Here is a 21,936-nt window from a genome sequence, read left to right as displayed (position 1 = left end):
AAAATCAATAATAAAAGATTTTAGGAGGTCAGGTGCGAAGCATGCGCAGTAGCACTTGACAAATTAACTTCCTGTTCGGGATTTGCGGAAGCTCTATCGAAAAGGCAATTTTATCTCATTGTTATAGCAGTCGTGGTTACAAAATGTGATGTATATTGTTTTTAGAGTCACTATGTATGCAACTGCCATGAGGCAGTTGTCTGAATTACAACATAAATATACACAATTTGTGCGAAGTTGAAGGTCATGTTGGCTTATTCACTTCTGTAGAATATTTATGCAAAAAGAAACAATAAGTCATCATGGTTTCATGAACTTGTCAATTAAGGATCAATAATAAACATCAGGAATGTTTCCTCCAAGTCTTCCTGAAAACTTCAACGCACAAGAGTGGAAGGGTATTTTTGTCCAAGCTCTTGAAAATGTAAGTTTTTGGAATACAATATAATATTTACTGTATTCATCTTATATATTAAGCCTTCAGAATTTACAGTCTATGGATATCTATATTTCAGTATGATGTGATCAAAAAGGGTTCCTCGTTTGTAGTTCAATTCAGGAAATGTTACTTTCCTTTAGTCAACAAAATTGACATATTTAAAAAAAAGAATTATGGTATCAACCAAACATATTACACTAATCGGACTGTCAGACTGTTTCTTTACATTTTGTTTGTCATATATTTTCCAATTACATACAAAAGTTGTTGGTATCGAGTAGGATGACTCTGTTTTTGTCTTGGTTTGCTGAAAGATAAAGAGTTTAAGATGTATTACATATACTTTTGAAAGTTGTAAAAAGGCCATAGTCTGTCCCAGCCGTTACTGTTGCCGTCTCTTTTGACAAATTCTAACAAGAATACACACACCTGTGAAAGAAGTACAACTGAAATTGATACAAGGGGAAAAATTCAAGAATTCTTTCTTGACACTCTATCTATTTTTACCCGCAGAAATGAACATGGATGAAAACTTATTTTTACGGAGAATAATAAAAGGGGATTTTTAGATTTTTTCTCCGTTATGAAGTACTTGACACACCTCGCACCATTTTTCAATGTTGTCATCTTGATACTTTTCATGTGGTTTGCAATGGAAAATCCCCTTAGAATTTGAATTGTTGGATGTGTGAAACCTGAAGTGGTAGAGGGGGCTTTTCAAAAAGAAAATTTGGACTTTTTCCATTCTAGTTGATGAATGTATTTTGGACACAAAAATATTATAATTTATGGTTTTCAAAATATTAAGCAAAAAAATGTTGGAAGCAGAAACTTGGGACAGAGTATAGCTGGTTTGTACTTAGCTGGATTCTTATATATCTTGAGTTCTTTAAAGACATATCGTAAATTAGTAGAAGATATCTCTCGATCATGATCTCATCCCTCTTTACTTTTCTCCCCTGCTAGCTTCTGCTAGAAAACTCTATTGGCCTGGTTCAAGGCTTTTAGGTAAAATAAAAGTTGCATCAACTCTCTTAACTTTGATGCTCAAACCATTTAAAAAAAAAAATGACATAGAGGTCATTTTCAGTTTATTGAATGACCACTGAACATGTGTATGCTATTGAAAAATAGATCAAGTGTGAAAAAGATCAATGAACTGCTCACATATTATGTTGAAAAAAAAATATTCATCTTCTTTGCTTTCTTTTCTTCTTCCATCTTCAAAACAAAATTTATTAAAATTTAAGAAATGTTAATTGATAGTTATTATACACACTTATACATGTCTTAATCATGTTAACTAGCATCTTAACTTTAAATTATTATAACTTATTTTTTCTTTAAAAAAAATTGTTCCTTTTAAAAGTTTATAGCAATATTGATATATTATTCATTACATATTTGATTATTGATTTGTAAAGGAAAAGGTTAAGGTGAAATATATAGGCCAAATGTAACTTTTTATGTTTATACCTTCATCATTCATTGACAGGTTCTGCACCAAGTCCACCCCTCACTGATTGCAAAAGAGGATGCCTTAGAGTACATAGAGAGCCTGATCATCAGTCTGCTGGGCACGCTGTGTGCCTGCCAGCCCCACTCCGTACAGGACGTGACCGAGAGGGTCAACAAGACATTCCCCGACCCCATTGACAAGTGGGCCAACAGGGACGCGAACACAGCTCTGGAGAAGGGCAAAAAGAATTCCAACATCGTTCTTCCTGTGGACAAAATCCATCAAGCTCTTGTTAAGGTATATAAATCATACAGTTGAACTATGGTAACCCGAATATTGGTATCTCGAATACCATGGGTATGTCAAAAAGTGATGTAGATTGAATTAGAGTTTTAATCTTACAGCTTATTTAGATATAAATCATGCAGTTGAACTTTAGCATTGGTATCTGGAACACATACCATAGATTTTTCTAAGTGATTTGGAAGACTTAATTAACTATAATTTCTTGAATACCATCGATATGTCAAAGTGAGTTGAAAGTTCCAACATACTATTATTTCAATAATTTTACCCCTATATCTCGAATCCTTTAAAAAGTAAATGATTTTTCTTTGTTGCATGGTGTTCAAGATAACAAGGTTTGACGGTGTATAGATATAATGTTTTATCAACATGGTATAACACTAGCATTGTAATTTATATAGCATTTTGTTTGGAATAATAATTACAGATTTTTTTCCCCATTCAAATGCATATATGTAAGTGCATTTTAGGTATATCATTACAGTTGTTGTCATTAGGAAAGGTAGTTGAAGATCTTGGTCATTTTTAAAGGGGTATTTTGATTATTATTGACAATTCAAAGTTTTACCTACTAGATGCACATACATAACACTTAAAAATACATTCAGATATTGTTTAATTCTAATAATCCACCAAACCCTCTCTAAAAGAAATCAAAACCCCCCCCCCCCCCCCCCCACCAAAAAAAAAAAATATAGATGAAAAGACAAAAACTTTTAAAAACTTCAACCAGGTTTTTAAAAGATTTAAGACATTCATGTGATGCATGATATAAAACTATATTAGAGCACTTGAAAATCAAGTAGCTAGATTTATGACCAGCATATGTCTCTTGAAAAGTGTACATGGTGTGCAGATGAAATTTCATCTGGAAGAACTACTGCATTGATAAACTAATAAACTGACACATTCAAGCAAAGACAAATGCACGTATAAATGTTCAGCTATTAGAATCATTACCATTGAAAAGGCATACCCTATACCATTGAAAATATATTGGAAAAATAAAGTAAGTACATTTTGCACATGCTACATGTAAATGCAAAGACGTCACATCAGTAAAAATGTAGTGATTAAAAACAAAAAACAAATAATGTATAATTATAAATGTTTTCATGCTTTATGAACCAAAACATGTCATTTAGATTCAAAATGCAACATACGAATGTTTCTCTTTCTTGTCTATCACATTTGAGGTGACAATCTGTTAATTTATAAGCATTTTGGAGATCACGGAGAATGACTGAAATTTTGACCCAAGTTTAGGTTAAACTTAGGTCCCATAATATTTGGGACAGAAGGGTCTTATGTATACAGCATTATTCTAGTATACATATATACTGTATACAGGGAAATATTCGCCCCTGTTTTATTTTCACCCCTTTCGCTCTTGTTGTTAACGGGCGAATTTAAGACTCTGTGAATTCCGATGTCTTCAATTAATTTTATTTAAAAACAACTGTGTCTGGGTGAATTCAAGACGAGGCAAAACTGTTTGCAAGTGTAGAAGGGCGAAAATTACACGGGTGAAAATAACCTTGTATACATTATTCAGTAATGAAGCCAAAAAGGCATATACTTCGTCATGATTTTTTGATTCATTAAAGACCAAATTCTTAATATGAATATTTTTGAAAAACATTAGTTTCTTTATAATCTTTTTAACACCAAGGATATTAATATTTGATTTTCCATTTACACTTATATGTAGAAATTGCTGACATATATTGAAACAGTGCTATGCCCATGATGCCCTTCAAAAATATTTTATTAATGTTATCCACAAATTACAAAATGTTATTTCATGTTGAACTTTCAATTATGCTTTCTGACTCATTAACCTTTTCACGATACACGATAACCAGTAGTGCTCTTTGCAGGGCAATTAAATATTACAACATTTTTAAAATAATTGATGTTGCGTCATATTTCCCAGAACTTCCATCAATTTTCCTCGCAAAGGAGTATTACTGCATGGCCATTTTGTTTGTGTTAAGTGAATCCCACATGAGTTAATCAATTTTGGTGTTCAATATGACGTCAAGCTAGTATGACCTTTACCTTGTTAGTACAGAATTGTACGTCAAACAATAATTTTGTTTCAACTATAAGTCATTAGGGCCACTCTATCATGTTCTATAGTGATTAGTCTAAACGTTCTTCCTTCTGTCCATTTGACCTGTTATAGGTTCAAATTTAAATACCTTTGGTTGGCATAATTCGTCTCATATTTGTGTGAAGGGTAGGCAAAGACTTTGATTTAAGTGTCTAGGTCAAAGGTCAAGGTCATAGGCCTATGTGAACAGTCCTTTTCAGGACAATGTTTTGCTCCCCTCAGCTCCTTTTCTTCATTTAAAGGGTGCTTGTTAGTAATAGGTGTACAGTGATTTTGTATAAGTTTCCAGGTCAAAGGTAAAAATGTCTTTGAAATCCATATTTTCTCTACCCTTGGTCCCACCTACCACATGTATGCCTGCAAGTTAAGGATTTGCAGTAACCTTGAAACAAATTTTTAGGTCATATGTCAAGGTCATAGCAGACTACTTTGTAATTTCTCGTTTGGTCCTTACTTTCTATCCTATTGGCCTTATCTGCCTTTTACTTCACTAAAGAGTGCTTGTTGAATAAAGAATATACATGTACTAAAATATTTAGGTGAAGTTGTAAGGAGTTTAAGTAAAATTATTATCATGGTAATGTCCATAATCATTATGGTGCTGTTTTATTGTGGTGTCCGTTTCAATGATGTCTAGTTATTAGTGAAAAAAGCATTACATGTATTACAATGTAATTTAACTTCAGGCATTAGCCGCATTACAGTACGTATTAAGACCTTCATATTTTTTAAAAATATCAAAAATGTGATCTGAATATTTGTTGAAGATCTGTATCTAAAACAAATATACAGTATATTATGTAAATTCATTTTACATAAAGAGACAAAGTCACCTTTGTTGCCCAAGAAATGGATAGTTTGTTTACATACCAAGATAAAAAAAAAAGAGACATCAGAAAAGTGCACTTGAAGGGACAGGATGCTAGTGTTCTGCAGAGGAAGGGTATACTCTGTCTTATCACCATCTACAGTTGATGTGTGTGGTTAAATAGTTGTCATGTGTAAACTTCCTCTTCCTCTACATCAAATACAATCACTGGGTCTGCTCCGAGCGATACACAGGGGTTAAGGCCAGCATTGACGTCTGCTGCTCCACTTACGATGGTGCGTAGACCACTTAACCTGCAAACGGGACTGCTCACATGATGATATAATAAGAAATGGATGGGTCTTTATATTTATATATAGTCACAAATTTTGAAGATTTCCATGATAAGTATTTAAAATAAACCTTTTTTTTTCATCAACTTTTTTAATAAAAAAATAAATGAAGAAAAAAGTAAATTGAGAGAAGTTAGAAAAAATATGAACTAGAGTTTCTGCTCTCATTTTCCCCATTATTAAAAGTATAGATGTACAGACCAGAGTTGAAGGAGATGACTAGAGAGGGAAAGTAGGGTATTTTTTTGTCTTCCTAAAATATATGGTGATTTACAATCTTATTGATTAAAGTGTAAAGAAACCATGGGAATATATGGCTTTGGTCTAACTAAAGAGGGAAAGGATGCCATTCTTTCGTTTCTGTTTTTTTTTTTAAATATGACGATTTACAGCTGTTGGAAAGACTGTTACTTGACTAACAACTGTCCTAATGGCATTGCATTGTTTGCAATCTGTCCTCATGAAGAGAAACAAAACATATCTGTCCTTGAAATGAAAATAATGTTATGTATTCATTAACAATAAGGCCCCTAAATGTAGGTTAATATAGATTACTTAGCGGATTGATGTAAAATATGTAATTTTTCTCATTCCCCCCAAAAATGTTATTGTTATGAATTGGATATTTTGTTGTAAAGACTATTTGGGTATGCCATCTGTTACTGACTTTATCATTATTATTACAAAAGATATGGATCCATTGTCCATGTTTTCCAGGATAATTATTCGTTGTTTTGTTGTCAGGCTTTTTTTTTCTGTGCAGTATAGAGTTGCCTCTTATTGACTCAATATACATGTCAGTGCAATTAAATTTATTTTAAACATTTATCGATATGTAGGAAATGGGACATGCCCAGTATTTTGCCATTGAATTTGCTTTTGGTCTGTCCCTATATGAACCAAAATGGTGTTTACATGTCTTGTTCACAAATTTCAGTTCATAATTGTTACACAAACACCAGACTAATCAGTATTTTATAGTATTCCTAAAATATCAGGTAGATGGCTAAAATAGGCTGTGTCTAATCCCATTCAATGTATTATATTGAATAAAATATTGTTTAAATAAATCAAATTATTCCTAAAAGTTGCTCATAACATGAGAAATTTCATGACCATGACATATCAAAGTCATTTGATGTCAAGATCAAATAACTTTTAAGTTTATTCATTTGATTTTGTGTCTGGTGCAAAAGGGATAGAAAGAAATATTTAAAATAAATTTTGGCATGATTTTTTTTTCATATTGCAAGTTGCAACAGTAAAATGTTTTGCATCTCTTTGCATTTAACCTTTGCAACATTTTAGTATACCCCATTAGTGCAATTAAACATTTTAATTTACAATTTATGATATCTTGATCGATGAACTCATACCTCCAGTCCTTTACATTTTGAACATATCTGTAAGACTTGGCAATTACACACATATGAGTATGCAACTTGTAAATAAGTTGCAATTTGGAATGATCATCCATTGAATCATCCTTTTAAATACAGAATAAGAGATAAAAAATTTTTTTTTATAAAAACTGCTGATCACTATATTGTTTGTCTCTTCCATTGCAGGATGTCCTTGGATACAAAATCGAGTATAATGCCTCACTGTACATTGTGGCTGTGCTGGAGTATATTGCTGCTGACATTCTCAAGGTAAGGGTCAGATAACTCTGTAGATATCTCTCAGAAGCAGGAAGGATAGGTATTGCCTTTGGTTTTAATTTTAGGTTGGCTGTATTGTTTAGATTCATTTGAGCCATAAGGGTTATCAACCCATATTTTGTCATATTGTGACTTGGCCCAGTTTTTTGCATGTTTTAAAGGTAAATGAATTGATGACATAGTGAAAATACAATTACATATACGTGTATATCTTTTCATCATGATTGGCAGCAAAGGGGAAGAACTCTGAAATTGATTTACCTAAAACTATCTGTGTTATATATATGGAAAGCAAAAAGAAAAGAAAAAAAAATAAGAATTTAAGAAAAAAACAGAATACATACCTAGAATTATTAGACAGCAAATTGAATGCCTAGATTTCTGAATTTGTTCCAGAGTCTTCAGTTTAGTAGGTTGGTCGCAGTAGGAAGATAAATATCTGAAAACTTGTGATTTTTATTGGTTGATAATTAAACATTAGTTGCTTTGTATTCAGACTATGAATCACAGGATGCCTCTTCTTTTACACATTATGATAGATTTGTAAATGGACGTCCCACATTACTGTGACCCAGGTTTGACCTTTAGAAGAGAAAACTTTTAGAACATGTATACATATTAATACATGAAAGATGAATCAAGAGAATTTTGTATGTATTGAACAGTTTTGACTTAAAATGAGCAATGGTTTAAAAAAATACTATCATATGGAAAGTTTAAAGAACAGTGGGTTGTTGTACTGTTTGAATTCTACACAAAGGAAAAGTGAGTGGAGATTTGGTGCGTTGGGAAAATATGTAGGCCTCTTTATGGGTCAAATTAATACCCTGAAGAAGAAGGTAAAGTGTGACCCTTTGTTTGGATGTTGTTTTTTTTTTAATGTTTTGTAATGTATGGTATTTTGACAAGTAGTACATGTATTATGATGTATGATTTTATATGATATACAGTTATGTTTCACTTTGTTGCAGCTGACTGGTAATTACGTGAGGAATATCAAACACACAGAGATCACATATCAGGATATCAAAGTGGCAATATGTGCAGATCAGGTAAACATTTACCTAATTATTATATCCATGCATGTTGTATGTGGAAATTTGGGGTGGAGAAAGTTGGAGAGGGGGGGGGGGGGGAGGAGGAAAGGTTATTAATCAATGAGCTGTTACTTATGTGGGGTTTTCCCAATCAGTATTTACTTGCTCATCTCCTGATCAGGTTTTGCCTTAATGTACGGTATGTATCTTAATGTTGGCCAGAAGCCCAAATGGGTTTCTTAGTTGTTAATGTATTAAATTCAAAAGTCTATTTCTTTAAATAGATTTGAAAAAATAGTTATTTCTGAATAATTTCTTTCTTAACCATGAATTTCTCTTTATGATTTTTCTATGCTTAAAGTTGACATTGTTATTTTTAATGAATGATTCAAATTTTGTTTTTCATATATTCATGCATCCAAAATATCATTTCTTCTTTTAAAAATCCAAGGAATTGACTATAGGTGTCTTGATTGTATATTCTGTCCCTGTTTTACAGGTGTTGATGGACATGTTTTCCTCAGAGGAGGACGTCTCACTACCCCTGGTGGAGGAACCCATTGGCTTGAGGACCGAGGCCCAGTCATATGAGGACATCGTCAAAGACTTCATCTTTGAGGAGACTCAGTATATGAGGGACCTTAGTCAAATCATCAAAGTGTTTAGGGCTCCATTTGTCAAGCATTTCCCAACTAGCAAGGTAAGAGAAATTAAATATTGCCATATCATTATTAAAGTGAGAAAAAAAACCCATTTTTATAAAAAAAGGAAGACAGTGTACAATTGTCAAACATTTCACAACTAGCAAGGCAAAGAAGATGTAACTTAATCAGATACTGTGGAATCATTTAAATTCATGGAGGCCAATTTTTGTGGATTGTGAGTTTTTTTACTTATTCGTTGGGATGTTTTTTTCGTGGATGCGTTGGTTTTCAGTTTCAGTAAAAAAGATAACTTTTTCTAAAATTTGTTTTCGTTGAGGATGTAAATTTTGCGGGAGGGCTACCCTTGAATACCACAAAAATTGAGCCACCTCTTTTGATTCCATATTAGTAATGAAAGCAAGGGAAAAAAATACAATATTTGAAATGAAAACATGACTTACTTCTGTGATCATGGAAGTTTATCTTTTGAGGAAAAAATTTTGTTTGATATGTGATGTAGGATATTTTAATTAAAAAAACCCATTGTCACTCAATCTATTTGTGGTACTTTGCAGGATTTAGAGATAATATTCAGCAATATTTTGGACATCTATGAATTCACTGCTAATCTGCTGAGCTCTGTGGAAGAACAAATGGAGGTTGCTGCTGAGAATGAGACTCTGACAGTGGGCATCTGCTTCCTGGACATGGCAGAGGTAGAAACCAGAGGAAACTTTATAAATACAAGAGAACTTAATACATGGGACCTAATTAATGAGTGCCAATTTTTCATCAACAGTTTCAACATAATGCCAGTAAAATATTCCTGTAGCTAATGAAATTGTTTGAAATTGATAAATTTGAAAAAAAAAAATGATCTAACATACATTATTTCGTGAAACTTAACTGTAGATACAATGTACATTAGACTTATCAATATGGCACAAAGTTGTAACGTAAAAGGCAGCCCAGGGAAATTTGATTTCTTTTGACGAGAGTTATGCATTGTTCGCTATAAAAGATTGATTAGATTCAATCTACTGGTATTTAGAATTCTTTTGATGCATGACAAAAGTCACATAAAAATGTTTCGTGTTTTCTGTTCAGATTTTCGGGAAGAGGGCCTTCTATTGTGTTGAATTTGTTTTTGTAGGAGGAGGAGTTCAGTGTGTATGAGAAGTACGTGGATGACATGTTGTCTCCCCGGGGGAAGGAACGACTGTACACTCTGATGCAGAGAAGTGATCTCAACCAAACTCTGGAGGTCAGTGTATAACATCTATAAAATTTACAGATACACAGCAAAGGGGAAATAAAGAGAGACATAGTCACATACTGACAATGAATATTTTTGAATTGAAATCCTGCACTTTTAATAGGGAAATTTTTGCCCCCGTTTTATTTGCTCCATTCCCACTCATTGCTTGTGGGAAAATCTAAAATTGTGCTAATTGCCAAGTCATTTTTATCTGATGAGCACAACTACATTAGGATGAATTTAGGTTGGAGAGAAATCTCATCCCCAAATTGCTAGCAACTTTAATTTGTGTAATAATGACAGATGATTTTTTTTTTTCAGGATGAGGGTCATGGTTTTAAAGATGCTGTTAAATATGTCTTGCCGAAGCTGTTACTAGGGCCAATATACCATTGCCTCCACTATTTTGAAGTCATTAAAGTAAGTCTGAAAATTCAAGTGCTATAATTATGATGTATTAAACAAGCATTTCATGCAGAACTTACATCAGAACCGAAGGAAATAAAGATGAAATTAAAATTGTTTTATGTCACCTGCAGGGATTAACAAATGTGAGTCAAAATGAAGATTCAGAGTTCCTAGAACAGGCCAATGGGTTGTTAGCATCTCTTCGTTCTGTGTTGGAGAGCAAGATCAAAAATGGCAATCTTCCCAGAACAAAACCCTGGTGAGTTTATAGTTCAGCAATGAATCTTACAATTTTTAATAACCTGTACTTGTACGTGTCTTGTGATTTGCAAAACTGATCGGTAAGATTAGATTTTTGCTAGTTCTTGAAATTTTTTATAATGTTTTAAAGCAATATTTGGGTTTATATTATGACAACAAACTATTCATTCAAATATGTTTTACCTTTTGTAGGGAAACTTCCTTGCGGTTACAGGGCAGAACAGGAAGACAACAGGTTGTGCAAAAAATGTCAGAACTTCAAAAAAGTATAGATGGTTGGGAGGGCAAGGATATTTGGCAGAGCTGCAGTGAATTTATCCTAGGTAAAAAAAAAAAACCCCAAAAACCAAATACCCAAAACATTACAAAAATAAACTTCGAAGTTGTATTGGAATGTATCAAAATACATGTATATTTGAAAGATTTAATATACATTTCTATTGAGATTAATTGCCATTTTGCATGATATTACTAGTGGGATTTCCAATAATATTATCTTGAACCAGTCATTTACAGTGCAGATTAAAAAAATTTCGCTATGAAATTTAGAAAGGAAGGATTTGAATTTTTTTTAAAACTTCGAACACTTCCGTATTTTTTCCTTGATTCCTTCATGTTTACACTTTAACACATGCTGACATTTCCAGATGGGGTCCTAATGAAACATGCGAAAGGGAAGCCGACAGAGAGGCACGTGTTCTTGTTTGATGGCCTGATCATTCTGTGTAAGCCAAATATCAAGAGGTCCTCTGTAACGTACCCCACGGGGGACTTCAAACTGAAGGAAAAGTTTCACATCCGCAAAGTGGAGATCAAGGACAAAGATGACACAGAGGGTACAGTATATCCATTGCTTATGTTGTATGTGTCCAAAAGTTATACTTTTATTTTAAACGACTTCATTTTACGATTGACTTGACATGATCAAATTGTTTTGCGGTGAATAAATTTTGGCAATATAGAGTCCCAAATTTAAATTTGTTTACTATTCAAAACATGAAAAGACTGGACACCTTCAAGAAATTTTGGAGACAAAGAGGTACCTACAAACCTCACAAAATTTCCTTGCTTGCAAATTAGAGTAGTATACAGTACATCTTAACTCAGAAATTTAATATATTTGAGTTTTGATGTACATTTATTAGTTTTTTAAGTTTGACTGTGCAAAATAGGGCACAAATATTAAAAGTAAAATATACCAATTGAACTAAAAGAAGACACCATAGTAAATATTTCTTATCAATGATTGCAGCAATGTAAAGAAACTTTAATGGATGTACATGTACCTCAGACTGTTATATGAAACTTAATAATTATGTTATATCATAATTTTAAGTTTATTAATGCTGTGTGGGTTTTTTCCTTCAGAACTTAAAAACTGGTTTGTGATAGTACCCAGGGATCACCCCAACAACAGTGTCAGCTTGTCGGCTAAGTCTGCGGAGGAGAAGAGTAATTGGATGGCTGCCCTCATCTCACTACAGACCCGGAGGTAAAGTCTTCATCACACCTCATCTCTTATTATGATGTGTTTTTAGATTTATAAATGCAGATATTTCATAGTGTATAGTTAATTAAGTTTTATACTAAGATTTTTTTAACAAGATTTGAAAAGAAATAATATAATGATTGATTTTTTAAAAAAAATTTCATTTGATTATGTTTTAATTCAGTGTCTTTCCGTGTACAAAATATATTAAAGTTATTTTTTATGTTGCAGTATGTTGGAGAGACGGTTAGACAGCATATTGAAGGAAGAGGAGAGGGACAGGCCACTGATCCTACCTCCACCTGAGACCTACAGGTCAGTGACCAACACCTGATACATGTATACACTTACAAATGTAGATATTAGTACATGTACATTACTGTATTACTGAATATTGTTGATGTATAAATATGGACATTCAACTGGCTAATGATGTATTCTCACCAAGTTCTGAAAAGTGCAATAGATAAATACATGTATGAATATTAGAATTTAGAACTAACTACATTGTACATGTATATGAATGCTGTAGATTCCGATATGATGTCTGCATAAAGTTGTGTAAAGCACCCTTTCACATTTCCAAAAATGGTGAATTCCCAGAATTTATTACTCTGTGTGGCTTAAAATAAGGAATCTTCAATATAAAATGTATGAGATTAGTTGAGTGATGAAATCGGTTTTTTTTTTTCAGGTTTGCAAAGAAGGACAGTCCAGACAACATAGTAATGGAGGAGACAGGGACCTCTCCGACAGAGATCCCGCTAATTAAGGGCGGCACGCTACTGAAGCTGATTGAGCGGCTGACGTACCATATGTACGCCGACCCCAAGTTTGTAAAAACGTTCCTGACCACATTCAGGTCCTTCTGCACTCCCTCGCAGCTGCTGGATCTACTTATTGAAAGGTATGACTAATGACAGTAATACACTGTTGGATCGATTATTGAAAGGTATAACAAATGTCAGTAATACACTGTTGGACGTAATAAATGAAAGGTATTATTAATAACAGAATGATATATTGTTGAATCTACCCAGTGACATTAAAGATATTACTAATGACAGTAATACACTGTTGGATCACTCATTGATTACAGTTCTAAGAATATTGATAATTATTGCAACAACATACACTATTGGGTGATCTAACTGATAGGTAACATTAGTGACAGCAAAATTATGTCTAAATATATTTAAGATTATACAGTAAAACTCGTTTAGTACGAACACGGATATTGCGAATTCACGGATATAGCGAAGTCCTCTTGGATCCCCAGCTATGTAAATTTAATGAATTTCTTATACGGTTATAATGAATTACGGATATAACAAAGTAATTTCCTTGGTCCCAGTGACTACGTTATAACTGAGTTTTGCTGTACTAGCCAAGGGTACATGCTTAATTTGTCAATATTTACTTGTGGTCTGTAGCCCCTTGTTGATTTGTTTAGGTTTACTAAGAAAGATGTTGCATATTTTCTTGTCAGTATAGTTTTATACAAACATGTATATTTATAAATACATGTACAAAGGAAAATTAAAACATCTGTCTAACATGTACTGGTTTTATTTTGTTGTTGTTGGTATTTTTACTTGCAAGACATATACATCCTTATACAGTAACAGTTCTGAGAGTAGTTGCCAATTCTTTTTTTATCCTTGGATCAAGTAGTGTTAGATTATTTCATGTGATGGTTTGGTATGTATTAATGAAGTGTTCAATCTTCTTGCAGGTTCAATATCCCCGATCCTCCAGAAAACTTGAAGGTGGACCTAAACAAGGATGCTGACACTAATCAGCGTATCAAAGATGATCTCAAGAAGTTCCGCAAGGAATACATTAAACCTGTGCAATTTAGGCAAGGCATTCAATCTTCTTCCTATTTGCAAACATGTAATGCACTGTTATACCCTTTACGTGGGATATGCAACAAAGTATTGGTTTTTGTTTTGTTTTTGTTATTAATTGAATACACAGAATAGAAAAATCCATATTGAGTAAATGCAGAAGCAAAATGTTAAATAATATAATGCTAGTTGAGGAATTCATATATAAAAAAAAAATTCTGGATTAATCAATTGTTATATAATATCACAGGTTTCATTGGGAAAGTTAATTTAGAGGTAATCAGACATAAATTCAAAGGGAAAAAAGACATGCTGCAGATAATGACATTAGTTTGATCTATGTTAAATATTGATGTTAATGTTATAAAACTTGTGAAAATATTTTGTTAGTTTTCTTGTGATTGAATGTGTCTATTTTGTTTCAGGGTTGTAAACGTGCTACGGCACTGGGTGGATCACCACTACTATGACTTTGAGAGAGACCAATCTCTTTTACACACGTTGAACACTTTCCTAAAAAATGTCAAGGGCAAAGCAATGAAGAAAATGGCAGAGTCTATTCTTAAAGTCATTCGTAGACGAGTAAGTAGTGCCTGTGATCTTTTCTTCATATGTCAGGTCAAAAATATTTCTACACTAACTATGAGTCTGATAGTCTCTCAATGCCAAATACACGTACATATACATGTACACTACACTTTCAATTTGACTGAAAAATTTAATAAATTGACAAAAAGAAATGCAAACAATTTTCCGTATCTAATGCTCTCTTACCTCAGATAATTAAAATCAATTTGTATGGGGTTTTCCCCCAATTTGTTTGTTTTTGATGTTGTTTGTGATCAATCCTGTGCATTTTCAGTTTGAGAGTGTGAGTACAGAAAGGGACATTATTCATGCCAAACCAGCTCCTCCCATAGAATGGCACCATACTAAGGACAAGGATCAGTTTGATCTCATGACGGTATAATTATACTTACTTTATTAGTATCAATGTAAGACAGTACTGCTGTTCTATATCCATTGTGCCTCATGTAACTTTCTGACAAATTATATCATAAAAATGCATAATTATAATAAAGTTTCATGTGAAATTCGTGTGAGAAACAATTGCCTGTGTAAAAAGTTGACTGTGAATTGATGCAACTTGTTGGTTTGTTTCAGCTTCATCCTATTGAGATTGCCAGACAAGTGACGCTGCTGGAGTTCGACCTGTACCGAGCGGTCCAGCCGTCAGAACTTGTGGGGTGTACGTGGATGAAGGAGAATAAGAGTACCTCCTCACCCAATCTTCTCAAGATGATCAGTTTTACTAATAATGTAAGTCAGGGTCTTCTTTCTTTCATCATCACAAAATTCAATGCAAGGCAATATCTTCCTTCCTTCATCATGACAAAAGTTAATGTAAGTCAGTGTCTTATTTCCTTCATCATGACGAAATTCAATGCAACAGCTGATTTTAATTGGCTTACAACAAAAACATATTCCATAGAAATTTTTACTGTTATTAATAAGAGGAAAATGGTTATCTATAGCAAAATTATATTTCACATGAATTAAATTAATCTTTTTTTTCACATGTCACAAAATTTATGGGAATGGGTGAAATCTTTTTTATTTATGTTCGTTATTTTTTGCGATATAAAAATGCTCTAATAGAAATTACTACATAATGTTCTTTTAGCAATGTGATAGGGATAACAGAAAATACTAAAATTGGATCATTGCAAAAAAATAACCAGACATATATCAAGATATCAACGCAACCAGTTTTCTCTTCTTTAATTTTAACTTTAATATTCTTTTCTTTCTTTTTTTCAGTTTATATGCTGGCTTGAGAAGTGTATAATAGAGACAGAGAACTTTGAAGAGAGAGTGTCTGTTGTTAATAGGACTATGGAAATTATGTTAGTGTTTCAGGAACTGAACAATTTTAACGGTGTTTTAGAAATTGTTAGTGCAATAAATTCTGCGTCTGTTTTCAGACTGGAACATACATTAGATGTAAGTATCAGGTTTTTCTTTTTAATGCTTTTTGTCGAGCGTTTAGTTGAACAAGACAAGAGTTCAATCTTGCATGGATCCATACAATTTCTCAGAAATATTTCGATTACTGATACTACTTGCCATGCAAAATCACATATCGGTGATTTTGAATAAATAATAATCGATAAAATCAACTCCCGTCAGTACTTCAGTACTTTGATTTTTGTAGGCATTGTTTTGTATTTATTCTCAATACTATTCAGCCATTGTGCTTATAGATCAATCAAACAACTAATATGCATTCAAAAAAATTACAAGTAAAATCATACCTTTGAAAATATAGGGAGTAATATGTATACATGATCGTGTTTGTTAATTTTAGAGACTTATGAGAAGTACATGTAAGAGGTCTTATTTGTACATGTACATTCATGAATATAGACTTTGAATTTCATCGAATTAAGTTTGCTATTTAAACTACATGTACACGAAGGCTGAAGCAAGGAGTGAAAGATGAAAATAAGTTTTCAATATGTATTACTGAAATATTTGCCTTCTGATTTACAGTGACAAGAATAAATTGTACTATTGAATTTTTTTTTCCAATTGTGGAACTGTTCCATTAATTGTTTCTATTGTCTAAATGGAAATATTTATTGTATTGTAGAAAGTAAGTTACAGGAAGCAGTTTGAAGATGCCAAAGAGCTTAATGCAGACCATTTTAAGAAATATATAGAAAAACTGCGATCCATTAATCCCCCATGTGTTCCATTTTTAGGTAAGTAAATAGTGTTGCTACAAATTTTTATTATACCTTAGATCCTTTTTCATTCCCCAAAAATTGAAAAAAATTGAAAGAACAAACTAACATGTAAATTAAAAAAGTCTCGCATCAAATTTAAAATAAGATGTTCCATTTTTAAAGCATAGCTATTCTTTGCTAAGTCATATGATTTATTTCCAGGCATGTATTTAACAAACATATTATTAACGGAAGAGGGCAATCCAGATCATCTGCAAAACAGACCAGACATAATAAATTTTAGCAAGCGGCGGAAAGTGGCTGAAATAACAGGCGAGATTCAACAATACCAGAACCAGCCCTACTGTCTGACAGTGGAGCAGGAAATCAGGGTGAGTCTCAAAAGTGTAGAACTCTAGTGTAAACTAGTGTAATCACATCAGGGTTAGTCTCAAAAGTGTAGAGCTTGAGTGTAAAACAGTGTAATCGCATCAGGGTTAGTCTCAAAAGTGTAGAGCTTGAGTGTAAACTAGTGTGATAACATCAGGGTTAGTCTCAAAAATGTAGAACTCTAGTGTAAACTAGTGTAAAACATGAGTCAAAAGTGTAGAGCTTTAGTGTAAAACAGTGTAATCGCATCAAGGTTAGTGTCAAAAGTGTAGAGCTCGAGTGTAAAACAGTGTAATCACATCAGGGTTAGTCTCAAAAGTGTAGAGCTTGAGTGTAAAACAGTGTAATTGCATCAGGGTTTGTGTCAAAAGTGTAGAGCTTGAGTGTAAAACAGTGTAATCGCATCAGGGTTAGTGTAGAGCTTGTTAAGTTTTAACTATGGTAGAGTAATCATATATTGATTAAACTAAAAAGTGTAAAACATGAGTAAAAAGTGTAAAACATGAGTTTTAAGTAGTGTAATCACATTAGAGTTAATGTGAAAAGTGTAGAACTTGGATGTTAACTAGTGTAATCACATTAGGATTAGTGTCAGTAGTTTTAAACTTGATTTTTAAGTAGTGTAATCACATCAGGGTTAGTCTCAAAAGTGTAAAACATTTAATACTTTAGTGTCAACTAGACAAGTGTAATCACAAAATGGTGAGTGTCAAAAGTGTAGAACTCTAGTGTAATCACATCAGGGTGAGTCCTAAAAATATTATACATGATTGTTGATTAGTGTAAAGTGTGGAACACTCATTTTTGCATATGAAATCACATCACAGATGTTTAAACTGTAAACATATTTAATCTAAATTATCAGGGATAAAACACTTGTATTACCCTGAATATCCATACTAGACACCAGTGAGTAAAAAATGTAGAAAAGTGTAGAAAAGTAGTCTTTGTTAACTGAAGTGTTACATGTGTTACATCTTAGCCATTGTTTTTACATCAGAGCTATTGTTTTTACACCAGAGCCAGTGTTTTTACATCAGAGCCAGTGTTTTACGTTCACATGTAAAATAACATTACTCATGTTAATCTTTAAATATTGATGTTTATTTTGATAGGAATTCTTTGAGAACCTGAATCCTCTGGGAAACATGACAGAAAAAGAGTTCAATGATCATTTATATGAGAGTTCATTAAAGATTGAACCCCGAGGGATGCTACGGCCCCAAAAGTTTGTAAGTATATTCTTATATATGATCAATGCATTGGAAAAGAACTGAAGTGACCCTTTTCTTTTAAGTTTCATCTTTAAAATGTGTGTATGATAATATTATTTTGATAATTTTATAAACTTAGGTAGATGTTGGTAGAGTTTTAATGAATAAGTGTTAAATTAACATAGACATTCAAACTTTCCACTTATTTCTTCTTCAAAAGTTGTGGTATGTTTGGTCACCACAAAACAAGCAAAAAAAATTTTTTTTCAAGCCCTCCCTCTTTATTATTTTTTTAACAGCCTAAGAGGTTTGAATATTCTCTGAAGTCTCCGGGCATTAAGCCAAACTCTCTGAGAACTTCCACCAGGGGTCACTTCTTTCCAACGCTGTTACCGACGGGCACCGGCACTGGTGGCTACAAGATCCTGAACGACACGGAGGATGTCGATCCACAGTCCCCTCTACAGACTCCGCCTCCCTGCTCACCCACGGACGTGTTTGAACCCGCCTCTCCCACAAAGCCCGGCAGTTCAGGTATTAACGAAATAGAAATAGGAGCATACAAGTTGAAGGCTGATAACTTGGGGCAATAATAGCTGAACAAGGATTTTAGTTTTGAGATGATAGATTTTTTTAAAGGGGTGAAGAAATAGCTAGTAGGGTATTGCCAAATTGCAATTTGATAACTTTTAGTACCCAGTACACCAAAAAAGTTTTGCAATCAAACTTGTACTACATACATTAAGGCTTACATTTGTATACTGACCGATTATACATGTAAGCTCTTTTGTTTAAAAATTATTATTTATTTGATATGTACAATATAACTTAAACAAAATTTGTTTTTGTAGATTACAAGTCAAATGATCCTAGTCAATTCTCTGCGATACCACCTCTTCAGCCTCCTCCAAAGACACAAGGAAAATGCAAAAACTTTCAATCTCCCCCTCCTCTTCCTCCGCGTATGAAGACTGGAAGAGATTCAGACCCTCCCATTCCCCCGCGAAATATTCCTCCCCCCGTGCCCCCAAGACACGATTCCCAGTCAAGCCTGCATTTTCGACCTCCTAGTGCTACACTCCCCCGGACGAGTCACCGGACTCCTAGCCAGCCGGAATTCCACCATGTTAATGGGAACAGGGACAGTGACGAGGGTATCCCAAAGCTACCCCCTAAAACATATAGGTCGGCTCATCACACGAGACAGAAAAGCAGCTAGGGCAATAACAGTGTTCCTTTTTTCTCCCTCTTCTCCTCCTATCCCCACAGCAATATTACATGTATTTTATTGTTCACCAAAGAATGATTTCGTGTGGGAGTCATTCCAGAGATTCTCTAAGAAATCTGTGCATGGCAGTGCCTTCATTTTTCGAAAGAGGATGAAAAGAGAAAAGTTTGTTTTGTTTTTTTTCAAGGCATTATGTATCACAAAGTCAATTCCAAAGTCTTTGGTTTCATGGATTATCTGTCGCAAAGTCGTCAAGAGGTGGATGTTTTTTCCAAAAATATTTTTCACCCTGAAATGGTTTCCAAAAAGTGAAATTCATGGTTCATGTGTTGTTCAATTTCAGATACGGTAACTAACATGTATTTGGTGCAAATTCATTGTGTTTGAAAACAAAAGAATTCATTGTAGTGATTTATCAAAATTTGTTGATGTCATTTTAAAAATTGCCTTCCAAAGGAAATTCACTTGCTCACTTGGAACTTGTCATAGTAGAAGTGCTCAAAAGGATTCAGAATTTTCGTCAGGAAAACTGCAGGCAGAGTTTGATTATATTTTTCGGCTGTGCATCGGAACAGAAGGCCTTTCCTGTGATTTGAACAAATAGCCAAGCATGCGCTGTTAAAGAAAAGGGATTGTGTGAATTCATTGGAATCTATGGAGCAGTTAGCTGATATTATCCTAGGTCTTTTAAAGTGCCAATATAGTGTTGATGCCTATCCGAATTGGAGGTCTTGGATACGGTGATAACTCGTAAAAAAGGTTTGAATAAACCATGTTGGTCATGTGATACAGATTTGTGGTTTTTTTTTCTAGTGCTATTAATGTACTGAACAGATAGCTATTGATGTTGAACATTGTTGAATTTTGCAATGAATTTGCCAAAGAATACAAAAAAAAATATTAATTCTGTTGTTTTCATTGTTGCTTGATTAAAAGACATGTTTCAGAGTCGTTCAGATTTTGAAGATTCAGTGATGTCAACCTTATAACCTATGATGAATTTGTTTTATTCATGTTAAATGTGATCAACAAATGACCTTTCCATTGGGAGGAGTTTAGCTGATAAGGGTTGTTAAATCTATGCCATATTTCACAATGCTGATTTGTGAAGATTAATTTTTTTTTCCTTCAACAACTACAGTGTAAGGATATACTCATACTTGTATAGCAAGAAGCTGAATTTCAATGTTATATTTGTACATGCTTTAACGTTTTACAACTTTATTTTAGAATGACTTGTTAATTAAGTGCGAACAATTTTTAAAAATATTTTTTTTTCTTTTTCATGAACATAAGTTTCGCAGTTATGATTTAATTTGTTTGCAATTACGTGTATTTCAATTTTTCAACAATTATGGAACTTCAAAGAAAAGATTTTTATTTCTTTTAGATAATGACTTTAATTTCCATGCACCATCAGTACATGCCATGATGGGTTCAAGTATTCTTAATGTAATGGAATCAAAACAGGTTAAGTGCTGTTGATATTCTACAATTTTGACAACTACAAATTCTGCAATTTATAGAATGAGTGTGTGCTTGCATACAAACTTACATGTATTAGTGAAGCTTGAGGGTATGTGATTTTACATTACAATGTTGCTTTAATGAAATCTGAGATTTCTTGTTGATCGATAATATTTCGATGCATATGTCATTTTTCCTCTGCCAAATCTCTTTGAGTCCAGTTAACCAAATAAATACCAGTATAAATCGTATATATTGCAGGTAGAAAAAGGCTAGTGGTATTGTGTATTAATTTTTTTTAGCCTTTTCTTACCAGTACATGGAATTTATACATGTGATTTATAAGATTACAGATTATCAGTGCAGACTGTAAGCTCGGCTTGGAGTTGTTTTAAGACCAGAGCTTTCAGATTCATTTTATACACATGTACTTTACAAAATGATCATTGATGGCAATTGTATTGTGATTTATGGCAAAGAAATGAACTGTCCTGCATCAGTATTAAATGTGTTCTCTCATGGAAAAATAAACATAAAAGAAGCTTAAAAGTGTTCAGTAGTTTTTGCAAGTTGGTCATTTTATCCAGTATCCAGTTAACATTAATTTCTTTAAACGGTGTATGTTCTTGCATTATGTGATCGAGGTGCAACATCTCAGCAATATTTAATCTCTGCATCTTGGGATGGAATGTTTGCAACTCTCATATAAATAGTGTCAATTATTTGTAATATATCGGTAGTGGATGGTCAACATCAGGAGACTATAGTAAAACATGCTTATAGCGAAGTCCCAATAATATACTGTTTGCATGCAAATAA

At 33.2% G+C, this 21,936-nt stretch overlaps 1 protein-coding gene and 1 long non-coding RNA gene across 2 annotated transcripts; one reads left to right on the top strand and one right to left on the bottom strand.

Moving 5' to 3' along the window:
* Positions 1 to 56: 56 nt before the first annotated feature.
* Positions 57 to 21,666, top strand: LOC128175075 (son of sevenless homolog 2-like). The gene is made up of 24 exons (XM_052840484.1): positions 57 to 424; positions 1,935 to 2,195; positions 7,050 to 7,133; positions 8,114 to 8,194; positions 8,679 to 8,879; positions 9,399 to 9,539; positions 9,977 to 10,087; positions 10,403 to 10,501; positions 10,621 to 10,748; positions 10,943 to 11,073; positions 11,398 to 11,586; positions 12,119 to 12,242; positions 12,471 to 12,554; positions 12,934 to 13,146; positions 13,975 to 14,100; positions 14,515 to 14,671; positions 14,952 to 15,053; positions 15,254 to 15,409; positions 15,911 to 16,093; positions 16,743 to 16,854; positions 17,041 to 17,210; positions 18,324 to 18,440; positions 18,722 to 18,956; positions 19,274 to 21,666. The coding sequence occupies exons 1-24, from the start codon at positions 350 to 352 to the stop codon at positions 19,639 to 19,641; spliced, it is 3,648 nt and encodes a 1,215-aa protein (XP_052696444.1). The 5' UTR covers positions 57 to 349; the 3' UTR covers positions 19,642 to 21,666.
* Positions 432 to 8,042, bottom strand: LOC128175078 (uncharacterized). Its single transcript, XR_008242629.1, has 6 exons — positions 7,487 to 8,042; positions 5,191 to 5,442; positions 3,368 to 3,408; positions 1,916 to 2,163; positions 1,607 to 1,660; positions 432 to 746 (listed from the first exon to the last, which is right to left on the bottom strand). It is a non-coding gene; the product is annotated as an uncharacterized LOC128175078 (long non-coding RNA).
* Positions 21,667 to 21,936: the final 270 nt, after the last annotated feature.

The sequence above is a fragment of the Crassostrea angulata genome, chromosome 3 (genome assembly GCF_025612915.1).
Source record: "Crassostrea angulata isolate pt1a10 chromosome 3, ASM2561291v2, whole genome shotgun sequence".
Classification (NCBI taxonomy): domain Eukaryota; kingdom Metazoa; phylum Mollusca; class Bivalvia; order Ostreida; family Ostreidae; genus Magallana; species Magallana angulata.
Note: the sequence above shows the minus strand (reverse complement) of the source record. Positions and strands in the feature narration are given on the sequence as shown.